Below are 22,655 nucleotides of genomic sequence, written 5' to 3' on the forward strand. Positions count from 1 at the left end.
CTCTTTTATAGACAGTAATTCCTCTTGTAAATGTACAGTTTCATCCACTTGTGTATTGTTATACAGGCTTCAGCAACTGCATAAAACCAGCCGGAAATATTGACAATAATGATAAAGACATGTAAAGTCTACAACCTGAAAGTAAAGAAGAAAGACTCAGAAGAGAATGACTATTTAACACAGCTGGGTATTGTAGAAGTGCACCGTGGAGGTGGAGAGTAGACTAGAGCAGAGACTAATTTCCACTGCAGCAATGCTGATGGATGGACTAAAGGAACCTTATTTTACCTTATAAATTTTTTATTCCTAGATCCTCCAAACTATTAGCTGCTTCCCCTTTGTTCCTTTCCTCTGCCTCTCTACCTTTCTTTCTTTCTTTTCCCCTCACTCAACCTCTCCTAAGCTCTCTGCTGGGATCAAACTTTTAGAATAGCTCAGACTTTGTTCTAAGTCAGCTTGTTCTTAAAATTACAGCAAGAGCTTTGACATTGCCAGTCTGAACTTGCATCCACAAAGAACACCATGTTTAGATGCTGGGCAGTACCAATAACTACTACTCTATACTGTTCATGCCACATACTGTATGTGTGGAGACAAATACAACTCAATAATACAGTCCTATGACATAAATCCTGGATTGCATTTACCAAGGTTTGGTTTGGTGTAGATTAGTGTGTGTCGGATGTTTTGGGTTCGGATTGATTGATTTAGGTTGGAATGAGATTATGAGATTCTTTGAAAACAACCAGTTAAACAGTAATAGAAGCAGCCCAACTTCAAAACTTTAAAAATATATTATTAAAGATGGCTCAAAATCTACTACATACAAACAAACAGTAGTGTCAAGGAACCTTTGGTGCAGTAGCAAAATATTATTACTTTTGATGAAGAGGTTAGAGATGAATTATGACTTAAGTCTGTAGGGAGAAATAGAGTTGAAGTCACATGAAATTAGGAAGTTTCAGATAGTACCTTAGAACTGCGGAGCATAACTTATGTCCTTTGATCTTGGAAACACACAGTATAATACGCCTTTACAGAACAGTCAGTCTCTGCCATATTGGAGTGATGGTTGACTGGGATGCCTTTAGAAACGGTGCATGATTGTCTAAGAGACATACAGTGGTTGCTTTGAGTTACTGTAGCTAACTCTCTGTGTGTATTATCTTGTGCGTGTACAGTACACGTGCCGTGGTCTGTTTGAGGTCCATAAGCTGCTCTTCAGCTTCCAGATGTGTGCCAAAATCCTGGAGGTAGCTGGCAAACTCAACATGGATGAGTACAGTTTCTTCCTCTGAGGAGGACTTGTGAGAAAACACAAAACACACTTGCAAACGTATTGTTTTCATCTAATTTGATTTGATATAATTCAACAGGACAAACCTTTTATTTTCAAAGGCTTGGAACTACTTAATGCCCCAAAAGGCATCCCATTGAGAATTCAAAGGTAGGAATAGACAGGAGTTTTGCTTCCACTCAAAGACAGCCTGTATTCTGTTTTTTCCCCAAAGTACGTCTTTGCCATTTGGAAATAAGTCTTATATAACTATATTTTCTTTGCCACTGAGTTTTCCCTGAGACAGGACTGATTCTGTGTGATTGTGTTGGTTGTTTGACCTTTCATTGATACACTGATGACTACTGATCCATGAATGTGTTTCTAGGTACTTGATGAAGATGATCAGATGGACAACCCCTGTACCAGTTGCCCTGCAGAATCCAGCTGGGACAAAATCACAGAGCTGGATAGCGACAACTGGTTTACCAGATCTGAGCAAGAGAACGCCACGCTACCAGGTCTGTCTGTGTTGAGAGAGGGTTTTCTTTTTCTTTGGCACTTTGTTTCTGAAAAAAGTCTTTCCACTGGGAACAATAAAGTTGAAGTGAACACAGGTGTTAGCATGGGTGTATTTGACTGTTTGAGAAAGGCAGCTTATGTGTTTTTGTGCCTTCATCATTCTTTTGTTGCTATACACTGACAAAATTCAAGGTTTTGCTTAAGTATGACACTGTGAAAATTGAGAACAATTGTGCAATTGATTAAGAAACAGCCCCCTGCTGCGTGTGTATATATCATATCCCAGTGAGGATGAATATGTGTCTTCTCCCCCGCTTTTTTTGACAACTGTGGATCTATTCATGGGTGCTTCAGTGAAAAGAAGAGAAAGCAATAGAGTGTGTGGGATTGTGGATATCTGTCACTCACTCCTTTTGCTTTATTCCATCAATGGGAATTAGATTTGACAAAGTTGAGCTCAATATTAATGTGATCACAGGAGGATTTTGCTGCTGCCAAGATTTTTCCCCTCATCTTAGAGTCTAGTGTTTATCTAGCTCAGTTAATGATGTAGGGCCATGATTCATGAGTCGTATTAACTCAACAAGTTTGACAAAGTTTCACTGTTTCATATTCTTAATGAAAACCTACATTAAGCAGTACTTTATTACCTGTTTCTCTTTCTCCACTCACTCTTAATGTATATTATGTATTCTCTGCCCTTTTCACCTAATTTCTCACTCTTGCTGTCTTGCCTTACATCACCTTATCCATTTCACCCTCTCTTTTCCCAGCTGCCCTCCTTCACCCCTGGCTGGAAACCTTCCTCTTCCCTTCCCCTCTGTTGGTCCTCTTTCTAGACTGACTGGAAGAATAACTGTAATGAGCTCCATGTGCTCTCTACGTCAGGACCGCGTCTTCTCCCGCGTCACCTCCTTCCATTGTTAACAACCTCGCTTGGCTCTCGCTTTGTAGAGCTGTCTGCTCTTGACATGAAAGCTGTGAGCGTCAGCTGTTATCCCATCAATCCCTGTTGCTTCTTGTAGTGCTCTCTCTCTCTGCCTCCGTTTTTGGCTGTCTGTCTGAACCCTCCCACCCACACATCCGGTACGCCACCATAAGCCCCTATTTGATTGACTCTGCTGACTAAAATGGCCACCAGATACTGAAGCAATGTCACAATGGTGCTGTAATACTCAATTGTTGAGTTTATGTCGAGAACTGTATCAACTTCAAATTAAACAAATGTTTCACGCATCAGTTGTCTAATTCTATTGGATTGTAGCGCATTTAACAACGGTAACACTGTAATGAAGCCCATTTGAGTGAGTTACACCATGTTAGCTCATCCATTCTCACATTATTTCTCCTTCTTTGTTGACTCCACTGTCTCTGTCCTCTCCACAGGTTGTGGAAGAATCCACCAGCAGTACTCCTCTGATCTTTGTTCTTTCTCCTGGGGTGGACCCCACAGGAGCCCTGAGGCCTCTGGCATGAGCAAACACTTCCACGCTCTCGCTCTGGACCAGGGACAGGCCCCCATTGCCAAGAGCACGATCAAAGAGGGCGTCAGAAATGGTACACCGTTTTTGCTCTGTCTTCCTGCTTGTTCTTCTGTCACAGATTTGTTCTGTTGCTTAACAGTGTTTTTTCCCACAAGTATTTCTTATGGGCTCAAGTGTCATTTGTGCTTGACAAAGTGCACAAAATACTTGATGAATATTTGATTGATTTGGTTTATTCAGATGAATCTTTCACTGCCTGTATCGACCCACTGTTTCCCTGCTCTCTCATGCTCATCAGCGTGATTTGCAGCTATTTATTATACCAGTGGAGGCCTGACTGTCAGTTTTTATGGTTTGTTGCTTTTCAGACACGCCTCTCTGTAACTAGGGAAATGTCACTGTTATACATCAAGCAATTTGTTTGTTTGGGGAAGTCGATTTTTATTGTTTTTCCTTTGATTCATATTCACCCTTCCATGTCCTCCTCCCTCTTTGCCTTAGATGCATAACAGCGTGGGTACAAGTGGCACAAAACCAGCTGGCAAGCAGTAGAGTTCCTTCTCTTCATAGCTACTACCATATTAGAGTCACATCTCTTCTTATTGTTACCTAACTACATTTGCTAACAGAACAATGAATCTAAATAAACTGTTTTGTAATGATTTAAGGAAACATGCTTGGGCATGCAAGTGTCGTTGGGATTTGCTGATTAAATGCTACATACTAAACACAATACTACATGTATATATTCCGTGCTCTTTCTCACTTGTTCTTTTTTGTCTGTGGGGCAAGGATTGGCAATTAGGTTCAGTCACTGTGTCCTTTCAGCATCCAATTGTCATTTGTGCTTGTGAGACATAAATCTGTTTTGGTTAACTAATACTGAGAGGTTCAGTGTCTGTTTGAGTTAAACAGATATGATACTGTGTCATTAAAAAGGAGTTACTCATTTTTCATCTGTCATTAAACGTCATTTCAGCACCAGGAGCTGTCCATGCTAAGACCTCTTAAGAGTCTCGCATACAGAATGGTGCAGAACAACTCACAGTATCAATTTGTGTCAGCATATAAAAGAAGTATTGATTATTAGATGGGAAAAAATGTAATTCTCATGGAGACTTGAATGGGATTCATATTTTTATTGTGATTTCAACACAACATTTATTAAAAGAAGGAATGTTGTAGATGTCATTGCAAGGCCACATTGTTTTTGGTGTTTTTAGTGCATGGTGCTAAGTATTGATAGTATTACAACTAAACATGAATAAATCAGTATAAACAAGTTGTATCAGCTCAAGCCTTTTTTCTCTACTCAGGTCCTCACCAACGCTCACCTCTCTGTCTCCTGGATGCCTGAGTTGGATAAGCTGGTGGAACAGCTACAGGTGCAGAAGCACCAAGCAAATGTCAGACTCAAACTTCAAACTTGCACTCGTAGCCTCCCCAAATATCACCATCCTGCAGTCCAGCAAACAGTTATACAGACAGTAAGCAAGTGTTTTTATTGTGTTGAGCCCCAAAATTAAAACTATTCTAACATGCAGTCAAAAATTTGGACACACATCACCATCTTATGTTATTTTTATTCTGTGTCCGGCTTGAAAGGAAAAAAGTTTCTAGAGCTGGACTGGAACATTGTCTACGGCTTCACCAATTCTGACTTTGAGGTCAGGGCCTTATCTGACACTAAAAGGAACAGTGACAACTATTGGCATATCTGCCATCGGATAGACTGCCATCAGTTCAGTGAAGATGATGATGGTGACAGCTACTGAACGATGCAGCTCATTATGCGGTTGTGGTTATGAAGGAGATAACTGAGCGAATGGTTGATGTTTTCCTTGTCATTTATCTGCTCTAAATCACAAATATAGATTTTACTCAAGCAGAAAGGCCATTTTATACTCTGTCAGAGTGAAAACCAATTAGACTAATCGATAGTGACAGTCCAGTTCAAATGCATGAGATTGAATCCTACTTATGGTCTTTGTTAAAATGTCTTCCTCTTCATTCCATCTTTAATATTTCTGTCTACTTTCTGCAGTAGAACCATTTCACTTGCCCTTGGTGTGCTGTCTTGCATTTCAAAGCCACTCTGTTAAGACCATCTTCTTGATGGCCCCCTGCTGTAGGTGAGTAAGAGTCTGCTGAGTCTGTACCTTGATGAGTACGACTTCTGTGATGCTACCATCAAACAGCCCTTATTCAGGTAAGACACTGCAACACACATAGCATTAATGTGATCCTGCAGCCAGTACTTCTTCAAGTCTATCAGCCAACAAATATGGACGCAAAGATGTACTCGATAAACAAATTATTACAATGTGCACTGCCATAGTTGAAATATGTGAAATTATTTTGTTCTCCAAATGGATACAATCCACCAGAGTAAAAAGCTCTTTTTTTCTGCGGAGGTGCACTGCAGCTGCACTCAGCTAGCAGAGGCCACATCAACTCCCTGCTGAAGGTCTTCATGTTCACAGAGTGCCAGCACCACCAAGTGGACTATCAGATTTTTACAGCCTGGGAAATATAGACACAGTGGCACACTGATGAACACTGACAGGAACACTTAGTCCTTGCTTTTTTTTTCATGTAATCACTTACATGAATGCACACAGGCACCCATGTCCACTTGCTTCATTTGCTAACCAACCACTCAAAAGATTTAAGGCAGGGGCATGCTGGCGGTAGAGCAGATAAAATGCTTTTTCTTATTTATAAAAAGACTGTTGTCACTTGATCCAGCTGCAATGAACATGAATAAAGTGTGAAGCTGTTTGAATAATTCAGTTCCTAAAACACTAAAAATACTTTCATGCTTATTTTACACCAAATTTTTGGACGGAAATGTGGCAACTAGTTGATTTTACTAACTTATGATTATTTTTTATGTTTCTATTGTGTTTTGTATTTTACCAGAAGAAAATCAATAATATAATAAATGCATGTGAAAATGCCAACTTTCTCTGTTGGCCCAGACATGATGTAGACAACCACAGTCACCAGCAATGGATTTTTTTTTAACTTGCTCAAGAGGCCAGGAGAGTGTGCAGAGATCCCAGTCACTTCTCTAACTGCCTATGAAACACAACTTTTTTCTCACATACTAAATTTTAAGCTCTCCTGTATATCATTCTCAAGGTTTAGATTTAAAACCTTAATACAGAAAACCAATACCGTGACATGATCTCAAGTATAAAGGGTAGGAACTGCATGGTGGTGGATTATTATTAGAAGAATAATCTAACTACATACAGGCATATATTGTACTAGGCAGAGCATCACATGCCATACACAGCTGACTGTATACTAAACATACATTTACAGTAATATATCAGCATTACTTTCATTTGAGCATTATAGTTTACAGTGTGGTTGAAGCTGTGCTGAGTCAGTCAGTTAGCAATCCAGGAAAATACTATTGGATTGAGCGAGGAACAAACACCTACTAACAGTCAGCACTTACCAGAGTGGCACAGACCAGATGCCCTTGTTTCTGCTTTAACTCCTCACCTTGTTATTCCAAAAACATTATTGAATCACTGTGCAGTTCTGGAGTAGATCCAGACTAGACAGGGTAGCAGCAAAAAGGTGGTATAGATAACAGAATATCTGGCTTGAAGGAGACTCACACACACACAGCCAAGTACACATTCCTCCCAATATCATCTTCCAAACCAAATTCCTTCAATGCTACTATACTTCTTTCAATGCCACTTTTAATTCTGAAATCGTTTTTTTTTTTTTTTTTTTTTTCCTGAATCACAAGGTTTAATTCTAATGCTGATGCACTCATTTCCGTGCGTCTTCCTTTTTTCTCACCTCATAAAGTGGGCAGACTAGCATGAAGAAGTGCTGCTTGGATCAATTATATTAAGACTGCTGCTCTTTGGAGACTGAGTGGTCTTGAATAAAACAAGACAAAAAGCCTCTGCTGAGTCAGGATTAAAAGTATAAAGAAACAATGCTTTTAAAGAGGTGGCAAAAGATGAAAAGTTACAGGTTCATGGACTAAACCTCTCTCTGTTTGTTGTTTTTTTTTCTTCTGATCACTTTACACTTCATTTAAGTGCAACAGATTTCTGTACTGCACCTCCATTTGACACTTAGTTATACAGTATGTTATTCTTACCTATCCTGGAGTCTTGTGTATTGATCTTTGTGATTCTGCTCTGATCTGCCCAAATCTATTCTGCTCCCTTCAGCCAGTCAAACAGCTGTAGGCCTGTCTCTGTACTGACTCACTGGTCTGTTAGTAAAGGCGTATTTATCCATCACTCTGCCTGGCTGCACAGACACACACTTATTGTTCTCCTCTGTCTAACCACAGACACACACTTATTGTTCTCCTCTGTCTAACCACAGACACACACTTATTGTTCTCCTCCGCCCAACCACAGACACACACATACACACAGATACACACACACACACACACACACACACACACACACACACACACACATACACACACACACACACACACACACACAGAGGGTGATGGGGCTCTGGCAGCATTCCAGCTGTAATTCTGTCCGAACGCTCCATTCTGGCTTCATTATCACTGGACCTCTCTTTACAGTGGAGAGAGAACACAGGGTGCTGTCAGCCTGGGTCAAGGGGCTCGAAAAGATTCTGGCTACAAGTGTGTGTGTGTGTGTGTGTGTGTGTGTGTGTGTGTGTACGTGTGTGTGTCCACTGAACAGGGGTCATTCAGGGCAGTCCGTGTTTATATTGAAGATGATTCTGTCCTTATTATGGACTGTGTCTTAAAGCTTGTATGCAGGTGTGTGTGTGTGTGTGTGTGTGTGTGTGTGTGTGTGTGTGTGTCCACTGAGCAGGGGTCATTCAGGGCAGTCTTTGTTTATATTCAAGTGTCTGATTCTGTCCTTATTATGGACTGTGTATTAAAGTATGTATGCAGATGTGTGTGTGCGTGTATGTGTGAGTGAGTGGCTCTTCATCAGGTGGAGCATACCTTGGTCCTCAGTGGCTGAACAAAGCCAGCGTCTGTGGACTAATTGTTGTGTAATAAGCAAAGTAAACCTTCCAAGGCCTGCTCCACTTTCCTAAAAAGACTCTGAGCTCATTGTGCTCTAGCCAGAGGCTTATTACTGCTGGATGTATTGTGTGCGCGTGCGTGTGCGCGCACATGTGTGTATCTATTTCCTTTTATAGGAGTATTGGACAGCTATTAGGTCTTCTGCTTCCAGCTGAGCTTCTCTATTCTACTGGCCACTTGTAAACTAAACAACTGTTTCTCTTTTCCATCTCCTCATCTTTTCTCATTTTACTAAGTGCCGCTGTATATCTTCAGCCTCATCTGGTCCAGGCAGCAACAGCAGCCCTTCATAGACTCGCTGTCCTCCTTATTTATCCCTCCATCCCTCTCCTCTCCACCCCTCCTTGGCATGACAGCCTGGCATTAGTTCTGATCTCACAGACTCATGGCTTTAATTTTGGCCTGCCTGCTTCTCTGTCTTCGGCCATTTTGTATCTGATTTCTTCAAAAGGAACTGCTGTGTGTGTGTTCAGTGGCTGTATGGCATATGTGCATGCATAGTAAGAGATCATGTCAGTATTGTAAGCATGCCTGCTTTCATTCCTCTAATCCAAACATGTGTGTGCATCTCTGTGAGCATACATGTGTTGTTGTTCATGTATATTTCTGTGTGCTTGGGTTAGTACATGTATGTTAGTTTAAGATTATGCTAAGCCATGATTCCCTTATTAATATATTCATGGCTGTTCAGGCTGTCAACCAGGGCTGTGCATCCATCTAGTCATGTGTTGGCTTACCTGCACACCTCTTATTCCCCTTTTCAAAGTATAATTTTCAGTTTGCACATTGGGCATGTACAAGCACCAAAACTCACCACTGTCACATGATATCATCATTAACATGTCTCTTAGTGGTAATTTCAAATACCGGAACCACAGAGAAATATTTTCACTGACTAAGAACTACATTTATTTTCAGTTCGATACACCCACATATACACAGAAACACACGCATGCAGGCACACATCCAAACAATGCGGTTAATCAAGGTGAGGTAAGGGATATTTTTATGCTAATTCACATTTCCCTCAAGCTGAAAAAGAGGACAGAGGGAGGGAGCGACTGAAGGAGAAATGAACCTATTCAAACAAATGAATTCTAATGAAGCTTTGCAGACAAGACGTTTGGAGTCGCTCAGAGTTGTGGGAGAGAAGGCCCGGACTTCCCCAGTGGAAAGGACTCAGCCCAAACTCCTGAAAAGGGAGGGAGAGAAAAACAAGAGAAGGACCCTGGAGAAAGTGAGCCGGGAGGAAGAATGGTCCAGTAATGAGAGAGGGGAACCAGAGGGTGTGTGTGTGTGTGTGTTGGGGTGGGGGGTGGGGAGGGTCTGAGTTCAAGGTTGTATTCAGACTTTAAGGATTGTCCCCCTGAAAGACCAAACACAGACTTCCTCAGGGTTTAAGAGCCTCTTTATCAGACCCAGGTCTCTCTCTCTCTCTCTTTCTGTGTGTGTGCATGTACACTGGTGGTCTCTGGTTGGATGGGAGATGAAGGGGGGCACTCAAAGCAACATGCTGAATTCAAATTCAAATAGGCTTATTCTCAGGCCTGCTTTCAACAAAAATATCAGACTTCAGTAGGTGTTTTATGGATAAAAGCTTCAGTTGAAAAAGGAGTAGAATGCAGCTGGTATATAGAAACAGTCTAGATTTCTTATTTCTTACTGTATGTTTTGTGACTTCAGAAAAAAGCTAAAATGATACAAATTTGCATTTTGTATCATTTTGTTAGACATGGTGTGGTGTTCAAACTGTGGATGTCTCATTATGTGTCCACGTTATCAGTCCATGGAAATATTTGCAGAGGTCAGCGGGAGCCAGATCCTCCCATCTGCTTATCCACTTATAAACTGTAAACAGGCCTAATCTAAAATTCCTAGTTTTTAAAGGAATGTGTGAACATTGAATAAATGTCAATGTGTAGGTGTTACAGACTTTCATACAACAGACCCCTTCAAACTAGATTCTCTGCAGTCCTGTTAGTAAAATGATCTCTGTCACTTTAGTGGGTAAACATGGTGAATCATTTTCCTATTATACTGTCTCCTACTAAATGCTTTAACTGCAGTTTGCTGGCAGACCCCTTGACAACACCCTTATGCACCCTTTTGTTGGGAAGCATTAATGGGTTGTTTTTTTAACTTAGAGTAAGAGCATGTTCTTATGTTGGCCAACATGCTCTTACACTAGTTTTCAGTTTATTGGGAAATAACAGGGATTTAATAAGACATTACTAGACTTCTCCAAAGCAATTTTTTCCTGATTCCTCAAGCGGCTCTGAGGTCCAGTTGTTCCTCTACAGTTCTCTCAATAGTTAGTGGAATTTGTACAATGTTTGCCAGTGACTATGGAGGCAGGACAGTTAGTTTACAAGAGTCTTTCACTGAAAATAAAAAATAAAAAGAGGGAGGGAGGAAGGGAAAGAGCCATTCATGAGAGACATTTTTTATAGACTTTAGGTGTATAACATGGTGGACCATTCGTCTCTGTGAAGTGGATATCACTTTTTGTGTATAATTGAAGTCGACATCAAATTAAGTCAAAGGCAACTGGATCTGCTGTTTTATAATGGGAGTTATCATTTTTTCATTATCATTATTTTCTTTTGCATTGGATGCATTAATAAGAGGAGAAAGCACTTTTATGATTGGGCATGTCATGCCCTAACAATATGGGACTGGTTGCGTTCATACCTTAGCTCAGACTTCTGTATAGATTCTTGGGCCTGCATACCCATCTCACCTTGGAGTGTTCTTATGAGTAATGCACAGCATATCCCTAAAGAACTTAAGGTTTATTCAATAATTTATCACTCTTGTAAAACTTGGCAGGATATTACTCAATTCATAGACAGAGAATAATTTACATCTATGTTATCTCCTATGTGATAATTGGGACTTTATTCCTGGATTTAGGTCTCTTATCTTTGAATACTGGAAAACTAAAGGTATTTAGATTGTAGGGGATCTGTTTCAAGAAGGAAATCTCATGACATTTTCTCAATTACAGCAAAAGTTCAATTTACCTAAGCAACATATATTTGCATATTTGCAAATTTGCCATTTTATCAATACACAAACTTTTCCATTATACGATACTTGATAAACTGCTACTTTTGGCAAGAAAATGTGTTCTGTTGAAATGGATTAAGGACACTCCTCCTACTGTCACGATGTGAAGTTTTTAATGTGTTTCCGCATGAAAAAACGAACTCAAAGGAAATGTCCAGGAGTTCATAAACTTGTGGAGGCCTTTCCTGGTTCAGCTTCCTGTTGAAATGTACTAATGAAAGAACATTGTTCTCTGGAATTGAAGCCTTTGAGAAGGGACAGTGAACTGTGACCAATGATGGGACTAAAAGCTAAAGTCTTCTAAGACAAGGATGTACGGTACAATGGGGTGGGGCTGGCTGGACTTTTCTGGCCTTGGGTTCTTTTTTGTTTTGTTTTGTTTTTTGCTGTTATGTTGTTGAGTCTTAATGTATGTTGATATGGGTTATGTTGATATTATAAAAAATAATAAAATTATCATAAAAAAAGAGGGGACAGCTACATTTACATTCCCATTTTGCCACCCTGGGCTGTGATCTATCTGCATGTCCTCCGTGTCCACGTTTGCACCCGATATGGATGTTGAATGGGATTTCATGGGTTTTTAGGGGGTTGGGTCATCCGTGGCCGGGAAATGAGATGGACTGCTTTGCAGATTTTCCACTATTACACTGTTTTAACTGCGAGAGTCAGCACAGCACCTCCCCAGCAGATTTTTGGATGACACAAAAGAAGTTTATCAGAGGCAGGACAGAAACACTGAGCGACCGTATGGGAATATTACAGAGGATTAATAACGGTAGGCCTATCTTTGTAATTAAATACAGTGGAATAAATTGCAAAGCTTTACCTGTTTAGGATAAGTGTGTTTACTGCAGCTGTTTGATACTGCTGACAGTTGTTTTTGTCTTGTTTTCCCCAAAGGAATGGGTAGTGGAAGGTATATATGTGATGCAATGGCTTTGTGGAAGAAGTATGTAGATAGTGCACAATGTCATGTCATATTTCACCAATGAAATGTTTCCCTATGATCCTTTATAAATCAGCTAAACGTTAAATGTTTAGCTAAACTTCATTTAAGCATGCAGGCTGAATATTTAACTGACTGAATGAAATGGTTTTTGGATTTTTATGTTTTATTTGAAAGAGCATCGTATCTGTTTGTACTTCACACTTTCTCCTTACTATCCCTGCAGCACTGTAGTCATTCTACCACTGGATGGCGACCTAGGACAGCATGTGGAAGATGTGCCATTGGCACATTGGCAATGAGAGGGACAGTGTATCATCATCTCTTTACATTAGTGTGAAATATGCTGTCAAATGTAGATGATGTGCCATAAAATTTCCAGTAGGTAAGTAAGTTCAATTCAGGGTCACCATTGTTTTTCATGTGAATGATGTTTGATTTTATTCCCAAAGACAATGGTCACAGTGCACATGCACATTTAGCCTTCCTGCAAACTCACAATATATATATATTTTTATAATTTATCATAAAAATCCTGTACATTCATATCCAGAGAGACAGGCCTTTTCCCCTATAATATTAATAAATGGATTTTCGTCTGGATTCTCTGCAGCTGTCTAACATCTGCTGTGTGGTTGTGTATCTGCACACTGAAGAGACTGATGTCTTGAAGAGCTAAAAAAGAGTTATGCTGGAGGAGGATATGCCTTCACCAAACACCAAACTTTAATGAATAATTATTTACAGATCTATGAAGCATTAATCAGTTATTAATTAACTATAAATAAAGCAGTTAGTTACAATTTTTATACCTTGTATAAAGTATAGTTTATAAAAGGTAGAGCACAATATTACTACTTTTTTTCTATGCTACAGCAGCAGCACTGAAGTTAAGTTTTCCTCCTCTTCTGGTAAGCAATTTAGATGATGTATGACTCAGCGTTAATTATTCTGACTTTGCATTTTGCACTAACAGAATTAGCTTTCATGGTGTATACTCAAATGCATACACTAATACTCTGCATTAGAAGAATGCTGGCTGAAGAGAATGCAAAAAGATGTCTGTAAAGTTCTGAAGGCTGATGAAGATTTTAAATTAAACAGTCAAGATTTTTATTGTTATTAATGTGATTTATGTGTCATCATACGTTAAATAATTTGCATGTATTTTTTCATTTCAAAAAATGCCAGCTGTTAAGTATAATATCATATGCCCTGGTTGATATCACTTTGTATTATATTGTATTGCGTTCTATTGGTTTTGGTTTTTTGAAATTTCAAGCACATTCATTATTGTTGTGAAGTGCAAACATACTGCAGCATGGAGTTTGCCCACAGTTTCGAACAGCTTCTGGTACACATCCACAGAATTTCCTCATACTCCAAGACACCATGACACCGTGCTTTGGGACACCATGCACCAGGAAACCATGTGGGCTCAGCTGTGTGGTAGGTGGAAGGCTGGGGCATGAGATCAAGCCCAGAACTTCTGGATCTGTCCATTTTGAAGTGGTTTAGAATTACACCTCTTATGTAGTTAATAAAGTATAAAGACTTAAATGTGTTCTGTAGCAGCGTGCATGTATTTGTAGATGAAATGTTCTCGTGTGATATTCATCATTATGTGTTATGAAAGTTATGTGTTTGAGTGGCCTGTCTAGTGTGAAAAATGTCATGAAACCTTATGACAGTCAGATAAAAAATTAAAAAAAAACATTGAGGAAAATTGTAAATTAAGAAAATTCTGACCAGAACAAAACAGGCAAGTTGGCAGAAAAATATCTTGCGATTCCAATGAGCTGTTCTTCATAGACTACTGTACTTCTGTATACTAGTTCACTATTATTTACTATTGTGAACTGATGATTTTCTTTTTATCCAAGATAGTGAAAGCAGGTTTTTAAATCTGATTTCTGTCTGTCAGTGGTCCTCTTCCTCCTCCTGGCATGTCATACTGCAACAATACATACAAGTTAGAATGGGGCTCAAATGCTGACTTAATTGCTTATTAGTGATGATGATAATAATAATAATAGTAATAGGTGAGAGATCCTGTTCCCTATCACTGGACATAGGAGCTCCACTAAGAGGAACGATGTAACCAGTCCTGTTGCAAGACATTTCAATGAAAAGCAACATCACGTTTCATCTTTATTTTTATAGGCATAGAATTGTTAAAGCCCAGCCAAAGAGCTGGTAATGTCAATTTTCTCAGGAAAGAAGCATTTTGGATGATAAAGTTGTTCTATATAATACAAGTACTGCTAGAGTTTTGACCTCTTGAGACTGTTTTTCCCCTTCTCCATGCACCTTGGAAGTAGGGGAAATTGTGCCAGAAAGACCCAGGCTACTCTTCTTCTATGGTAATAATAATAATTAATTATTCATCAATTTTGGTCCGGATTACCTGCAGTCCTTTTACAAATGTGGTCAAACCGTCTGAGTTCTTTATCTAATGAATTCGGCTTTAAGAACTAAATAAAACAAAATGGCTTATTTGGAATTTGTAAGGCAATTTCTAGCCTAAACGTTTTTCAAACTAAAACAAATACAGTACCAGTCAAAAGTCTGGACACTTTCTCATTCAAGTGAATTGGGGGGGGGGGGGGGGGGGGGGGGGGGCGACTCCACACACCAGCCCCAGCACAGCATCATCCTCTGTTGCCGTTTCCGGCTTTCCCAGGCAACCAAACGTTTCTATGGAGACATGTACACCCAGCCACAGGTTTGACTGGAGAGAAGTTTGTTGTGGAAATGAACACAGAAAAGAAAAGCTATCGCAAAGAGTAAACTAAAGTAAAATATTTCACCAATATATATACAGTTGTTGTAGCGGACTCGTAAAAAGTAAGAAGAAATACTTGAACGTTTGCCGTTGTGCTGTATTTCAGCTCGTGAGGACTTAAGCTCGTTAACGTTACGTTACCTGAGAGGTAAGAGGTTGGTAAAAGTTTGCTAGCTGGCTAAAGCTATACGTTAGTTAATAACCACGTTATATATTTCCACCAACGTTTCCCAGTCCACATACAATGGTTGCTTTACAATTTTAATAGCTAGCTTGTTAACTAATAAATACGAGCGTGGCAAGCCAGGAGTTAAGAAAAGAAAAATAATTTGTAATGCAAGCTAAGCTACGCATTGCGCAAAAAATGAAAAAACATACGTTATCACTACGTTAGTGTCTTTAACAGCAGATAACGCTCTGTCAGCGGCCCCTATTAACGTTAATGAACATTACCAGTTTCCTCCAACAACTTGTTTCCTGTATTGCACATTGTCGTCTTCAGAAAGTTAGAATTTGAGAACTGAATCAAATGTTCTGTAATAAGGAATGAACTGCTGTGGTCTTTGATACATGAATAAGTTGGCTGGAGTGGAGGACAACAGATGATCAATTTCACAAAGGAAAAGTAATCAAATTCCTGAGTAGATAGACATTTGAACCTTTCAAATCCAGGTGTAATTAACAATATTAATCAGGGCTTTAATTCTTTTTAGGTGTGCATGCTGGCACACTGGCATGGCTTACTGAAGCCGCTGATGAAAATGAAACGGACGTTATTTGTTAAACAAATCAAAATTTCTAATCTAAAATGGTCTGATAGGAGTTTGTTTGGACAATGAGAGTTAAAGTTTAAAATGATACATTGTTGTGTCTGCATTTCACTGTATGTTGAGTGTTTGTCTCTGTGTGTGCTTAGATGCTTCAGTAACCAAAGAGGAAAGTGGAAGCCTTGAAAGGAATGGATGAGGAATACTTGAAGACCATTCGTCAGGTAAAGCTGGGTCATTGGTTGTATTTTGTAATGTTTACGTTCACTTCCATCTTTGTGGGGTGTGCAAAGACATTATCTCACTAAATAGCATCTTTTCATTATTTTCCTTCCCTCTATTTCTCCTTGGACCCCTCCTTTCATATGGCCATCTCCTGGAAGTTGTTCATCCGTTGTGTGGCTATTTCTGGTGTAACCGAAGAGCTGTGGTCAGAGAAAAATGAGAGGGCCCTGGATCAATTTATTGTGGACACCTCTATCACGACTATGGTGGTCTACTTGGACACCTACATGGGGCTGCGGGTGGAGTACCCCATGCCGCTCCAGGTACAGCGCACTTTTTGCTCCACTTTCAGTCTTTTATTAATTTTTATTAATTAGCTTGATATACAGGTACTTGCATGTCCTGCTCAGAGAGGTGAATGTCTTTGTTCATGCTCTTTAGCCTTGTCCAGCTTGTCTGAAACCTATTGAGAGGGGTGCATGAAAAGAGAATATTTGTGTGTTTGTTGAAAATAGGGTGTTTGATCAATTCTATCCCTATAGTCTCACTTTGTGTCGTATTCTGTCTCCCTTTCTAATTTATTGTTTCGTTCTTTCTTTCTCCACTTTGGTTCTGCCCTTTCCCTTCTCCTTTTTCTCCTTTCATTCTTTCACCCAACTCCCTCTCTGTGTACTCTTTCTTATCTCTCATCAACAACACACATGAATATTTCTTGTACATGGACAGGTGGTCGAGCAGCTGGCCTATTTTATCCGTGAGCCAGGAGCCATAATCACAGCAGAGACTTTTGATGCAGCGGTACAGTTTGGCACAGTGAGGGGCGACCCCACCCACAGCCTGCTTTGTTGCAAGACCTGTTTGCATGCCCCCTTGGTTGCTCTCAGCACCAACTGGGACAAGAACATTAAGGACAACTACACCAACAACATACACTGCTTCCTCGCCAGCCTCACAGGTGGGTACCTCGATGGAGCAGAGACAGTTCACTGTCAAACAACACAACACAAGATAGTAGTAGTTCTAAAAAAAACCTCTTGCATCTCGTTTCCGTCACCATGGTTTGACATTGAGACTGTTTCAGAGTCTCCTCTATACCTCATTAAAAAGCACTCCATACTGACAATGTTTGTGAAGCGCCTTTGTAACTTTTTCTTTATGCGTAATGTTTACCAGACAATCAGGCAAAGATTAGATATTCCTTACAGAAATCCTGGTCATTTTTTATTTTGCAATACATTTTTTAGTCAATACACCAAGATTAAAAGGCATTTTAAGGATTTTTAATTCCAAGACATCTGGAGAAGCCAAAAGATTTGACACAGTATAATTGAAGCTCCCTACTGCAAATGGTGGTTTTACAGCATAAGTATGTTAATTAGAGAAAATATGTATTTATACAGGTTTTACTCCATTTCCATGCTGGTGTGGTAGCAGTCATGAAAAGCATAAAACACACACAGCATTTGTGCGTAGGCAAAATGGTGACCCAAAAACTGTGTCGTCTTCAATTGTTGTAGTGTGCATCAGATTGTCACATGTGTGATGTGTAATGTTTTTTTGTATAATATGTTTGAACAGATGATGTTTATAAAAAGGTGGGCAACACAGTGCTCTACATCCCATTGGAAGGCCTGCAGCGCAGTCCTGAGGAGGCCAGCAAGGACAAGAAGCTAGTACAGAGAATGGAGAGTAAGCAGAGCTTAAGGGGCTGCCTGTTTGTGTGTTTGTGGATATGTGTGTGTGTGTGATTGCCTTTCTCTTTCTATTTATCTCTGTGGGGTCTCTAATTAAGGGCATTTTCAAACTTGGGCTGTTTAATATGCTTGAATTGGAATCTTTCGTTTTTCCAACTTGGTACAGTTTGCTTGGGCAGAGCTGAACAAAGCGATTGTACTCAGGTGTGGACCGAAACAACCACACAGAGACCTTTTAGAGCTACTGGTCTCGGTCTAGTCACAAACTGTGAAGCATTTCATACGTGGTGGGAATGTAATATGACCTCAATCTGACCCAACTACAGAGTGAAGCAGTGAAGTATTTTCAAGACATTTCCCTGAAGTGCATTCAAACTCAGCATTCTGCTGGCATATTTTGCTTGGTATATTGCACAGAAGATTACCACAGTTATGAGCAAATGCCAATTGTGCTGTTGCTATATGTTGCATAGCAATGTGTCTCTGACAGGAATATACACTGATCAAGAACACAGGACCTTCTTCCTCTGTTTACTTTCTCGCTCCCGCCCTAAACTAAATCTAACCACTGAATGGGGTAAAATGCTCTCATGTGGCATTTCGCTTGGATTTTTCTTTCTTTCTTTACCAGCTCATTCGCTGATTCAGACCAGAGCAAATGTATAGGTTTGAAAACACCCTAAAAGATTACTCACAGACTTCTGTTCAAGATGCCATCTAAACTCCAGCATCTGCTTCCTGATTCTTTAAAGATTCTTAATGAAGGATTAAGCTTCTAACCTCTTAACTGCATCAATCCAATTTGTTCGTTGTTTTTGTCTTTCACTCTTCTTCCACCTATCATATTTCCCTTTCAATTTTTCTTCACAATTGTTGTCTGTCTTCCAATCCAAGTTCTATTCCCTTGCTTTTCTTTGCTCCTATTGTCCTTCTCTTTTTCCATTTTCCTCTCCTCTTTAATTCTTCCTACTGTACTTCTATTTTCCTTTTCTTCTACTGACTTATTCTCCCTGTTTTTAGCTGTTATGATCAACTGGACAGATCAGATCAAGGAGGTACTGAATGCCCAAGAAATGATGGGCGGCAACTGTGGTCCGCTGCAGGAGATAGCCTTCCGGAAGAGTCGCTCTGCCAAGCTGTTGGACATCAGCCACCAGCTGCAAAAGCCATGGGTCAGGCACATCCTGAACATCCTGCAGCTTTCCAAGTCTCTCTATGTACAGCACTTCTGCAGACTGGCCAAGCAAATACAGGTAGAGGGAGTGTGCAGGACTCTAATCTAAACTCACATTTCAACAAAGTTAAAATACAATAAATTCCAACCTGAATGAAAGAAAAATAGTATTCTTGCGATATGTTGTAGTTTCTTGCCACCAAAAAATAGACATTTTCTGATGGAGTATGGTTCATTTCCATTAAACTCAAGAGTCTTGATCAACTCTTCCTTACTCATAGACTGGAATGCTACTCAGTGTTGCAGCATGACTGCATCTGTGCCACCCACTAGCTTCCTAGCCAGGAAATTGGAAAAAATTGACATGAAATCTTTAGTTAACATGGCTAAAGCATTATTAACATCATTAACATTATCATTTTTCCTTTGTGTGTGTTGCCCAGGATTGCTCTCTGCAGGCCCAATCAAACCTGTCCTTGCTGTCCATGCTGAAGGAGCCCTGTGAAGAGCTTTCCCAACTCAAGCCTAGCCAAGTTGCTCCTAAGATGCGACACATTGTCAGTCTTATTCGCATCATCTGGGTCAACTCAATCCACTACAACACCAGTGAGAGAATCACTGGTCTTTTCCGTAAGGTACCTGCATTTTACCACATCAGGGTAATGGGGAGTAGTATACTCACACCAGGTTTCTTTTATTGACCTTTGCTCTGTCTCTTTGTCACTTCTGTTTCTTTCTCTCTTTCTCACACACATCATTTGAACTGTACATACACACACACCTGCTGCAGTCCATCCATAATGTTTCTAACAGCTTTTTGTAGGCTGTTAATAGATGTAATACTTCTACTTTACTCAAGCAATCATGTATTTTAATGGCTCACTCAGTTGGCCAGCCTAATAAAGATATTAGAAAGCATAATGCACAAATTCAGTCACAACACATAATATGCAAACTCACTAAATTTAAAATGTAGTAATGTAGGTCTTGTGTAAAAGTGACTTGTTATACCTCATCATTTGAGCATATAATGAATGTGAAAATGAATGTCGATAACTTCTTCCAAAATGTATTATTTGTGACAAGTTTTTCTTTTCCGCTGTGTTGCAGATGAGTAATGAGATCATTCGCCTGTGCATCCAAAGCATCTCTCTGGACAGGATCTTTGAGGGCTACGTGATATCCAGCAAGCAAAACCTCAATGACTGTATTCAATGCTGCCTGGCCTGGAAGGAAATTTACTTGCACGCCTCGCATATTCACCACAAGTAGGAGAAGTCTCACCCTTCTTGTCAATGCATTGTCATCTTGGTACCTGTGAGGACTTTGAGCCTGCAAAAGTCTTAAAATATCAAAATGGAATGCATTTACTGTAGTGTAAAATTGAATTGATATTTAGTTGAGGTAGAGTTGTTTTTATGTGCACTTTACAATTTTGTGACTGCTGTAGATGCAGCTCCAAAATACTAAGGTGCTTAACTGTTTTACAGCCTAACTTTTTGTGGTACTCAATGTAACAGTCTCTTCATTTCTATTTCTGACCACCGCCCCCCCTTCTTTGTCCTCTTTTTGTTTCTCTCTTTCCCCTGTTTTTATGTCAGGTATTCTCCAAAAGGCTGGGTCCTGGACCAAACCAGCATTTTTGTCCTGGTTGATAGCTTCATTCAAAGGTTCAGAGACCTGCTTGAGGTGAATTTGTCCTTCACTCACACCTACAGTAACATGTACAGACAAATACGTGCACACTTACAACTCTGTGGAGTTCCTCATGATGTAATACCACTAGATGCTGCCTCTTAATAATGTTTTTAATGTTGCTAGTATCTGATACCAATATTGCCAAGTCCCCTTTCTAAATCAACCCTCCTGTGCAAACGAACAATACCAAATACATAACACACAGGAGTCTCATGCAGAAGTTTATGAATGAAAAGCACTTCACATAGTGCCTACTCGCTGCCCCATTGGATCCTCCATAGTTGGGTCCAGTCCTTATTTTCTTTGCCTATTTCAGGTATGTGACTGCCAGCACCAGTTTGCCCGTTGGGAAGATGGTCAGCAGAGGCCCCTGCCATGTTTTAGTGGTTGCCAGGGACCAGAGTTCACACGCTCCCTCCTGGAGATAGAAGGCAACTTCCACCGTGGCCTACAGAACCTGCGCATGGTTGACAAGGGCATCCTTGATGTTGAGAACACCACTTTGTGGAATGAATTTAACAGGTGGGTCTGTTTCTCTTTTACACGTTCAAGCGACAGATTTTGTTCTGCTTGGTGTAAAGCAGTAAAACATTGTTTAGCTCTGTGCCCAGGTAGCTCTAGTTCTACTGCTCAATTAATCAGCATCAAGCCATTAGATGGATCAGGTGTGCAGGAGTAGAACTGGAACAAATTCTGCCTGGAAGGTGTGCCTTGTAGGGCATGGTTGGGGAAACACTTGTTTATGGTATTCATAATTCAAAAACACTAGAGATTCACAGATTAATCCCAAAAGCAGGTACATCAACATCAAAATAATCCTCCAGTTTCACAACCAATAAAATGCAAAAAAGAAAAGTTAACTCAGTGTGTCCTAACATAAAAACTTCTGGCACAGTGTTTATGGAAGCTCCTAGAATTTTTCTCTAATAATCTCTCATTATGAGCAGCACTAGTGTAGTATCTCTTTCTCCATTATTCGGCCTTTTTATCTCTACAATACAGTCAGAATCCCTAGCACTACAATACGATATAGCGCCCTCTAGTGACCATTTTTGGGATCACCAGAATTAACTGTACCAGTCAATTTAATGTGGGTTACATGCACATTACACAGACCTGTTATTTCTACCTCACTGTACAAATTCAAACAAAAACATACAGACAAATTTTATAATGCCATTAGTTCTGCTTCTCTGAATATTTTTGTATGTGTGTTTGTTCTCTTGTTTTAGATTTGTGCATTTGGCGGTTTGTCAGTTGATCATTATGTGTATGCGTTTCTATGTGTGCATGTGTTCATATATGTGTGTGTGTGTGTGTGTGTGTGCGTGTGTACACAGGTTTCGTGCATTGATAAAGGATCTGGAGATGATGATGCAAAACCTGATCAATTCAGTGTTTAAGACAGTGAACACAGTGGAAGAAGGAGTTCGGCTGCTGGACATTTTTAGGCCTATGTCTACTCGTGAGGTATTTCTCTCACAAACACACACACACACACACACACACACAGATACATTCATGTTTTCAATTTGCTTTTATAACACCTACTGCACATGCATCACTCAAACACTTATTTCATTCTGTTTTCCCTGCCACTCAACTTTCTCTTCTCTCCTCCATTCTCTTCCATCTCATCTTCATCACAGGCTATTAAGGGCACAACAGAGGAGCAGGTAGAGAAAGTGTACAGCATCTTTAACAAGGAGCTCAAAATGGTCAACAAGGAGCTGAACCAGGAGGTGAGGTCTGTTCCTGACCATATGCCCAGGAGAGCAGGCCTGGCCCACTGGGCAAGGGCCCTCAGACGTCGCATAGAGAGACCCATGGAGGTTAGTCCATGAGACTGCACAATAATCTATTGCTTTTAATCTCAGTGCACACTATCAGATAGTATTCATGGTCCCCTACATTGACTTCCTCCTCCTTCGTTCCCTTTCCTTTCCC

At 40.0% G+C, this 22,655-nt stretch overlaps 2 protein-coding genes across 10 annotated transcripts in view; both read left to right on the forward strand.

The window, feature by feature from the left end:
• The window catches only part of LOC137174059 (dynein axonemal heavy chain 2-like), a 92,093-nt gene extending 77,163 nt beyond the window's left edge, over positions 1–14,930 (forward strand). For 3 of the 7 annotated variants that reach the window (XR_010925266.1, XR_010925265.1, XR_010925270.1), the window contains 5 exons: positions 1,665–1,797; positions 3,185–3,355; positions 4,599–4,769; positions 5,415–5,491; positions 8,584–14,930. Coding sequence is in view for 1 of the 7 variants with exons in the window: in XM_067579077.1 (XP_067435178.1) it covers positions 1,665–1,797; positions 3,185–3,355; positions 3,784–3,791 (312 nt within the window). In the remaining 6 variants the exon portion in view is untranslated. The other 4 variants (XR_010925267.1, XR_010925268.1, XR_010925269.1 and 1 more) reach the window with 4 other exon arrangements.
• Positions 14,931–15,066: 136 nt separating this feature from the next.
• Positions 15,067–22,655, forward strand: part of LOC137174126 (dynein axonemal heavy chain 2-like) — a 62,369-nt gene continuing 54,780 nt past the window's right edge. Inside the window, exons 1-13 of one of the 3 annotated variants that reach the window (XM_067579207.1) lie at positions 15,067–15,151; positions 15,257–15,298; positions 16,067–16,141; positions 16,301–16,465; positions 16,869–17,097; positions 17,721–17,831; positions 18,857–19,089; positions 19,454–19,645; positions 20,121–20,278; positions 20,612–20,699; positions 21,025–21,230; positions 22,049–22,178; positions 22,358–22,540. In XM_067579207.1, the coding sequence (XP_067435308.1) occupies positions 16,109–16,141; positions 16,301–16,465; positions 16,869–17,097; positions 17,721–17,831; positions 18,857–19,089; positions 19,454–19,645; positions 20,121–20,278; positions 20,612–20,699; positions 21,025–21,230; positions 22,049–22,178; positions 22,358–22,540 (1,728 nt within the window). In that variant the 5' untranslated portion in view covers positions 15,067–15,151; positions 15,257–15,298; positions 16,067–16,108. Of the gene's footprint in view, positions 15,299–16,066; positions 16,142–16,300; positions 16,466–16,868; positions 17,098–17,720; positions 17,832–18,856; positions 19,090–19,453; positions 19,646–20,120; positions 20,279–20,611; positions 20,700–21,024; positions 21,231–22,048; positions 22,179–22,357; positions 22,541–22,655 lie in introns of all 3 variants that reach the window. The other 2 variants (XM_067579209.1, XM_067579206.1) reach the window with 2 other exon arrangements.

Source organism: Thunnus thynnus, chromosome 22, assembly GCF_963924715.1.
Source record: "Thunnus thynnus chromosome 22, fThuThy2.1, whole genome shotgun sequence".
NCBI lineage: Eukaryota > Metazoa > Chordata > Actinopteri > Scombriformes > Scombridae > Thunnus > Thunnus thynnus.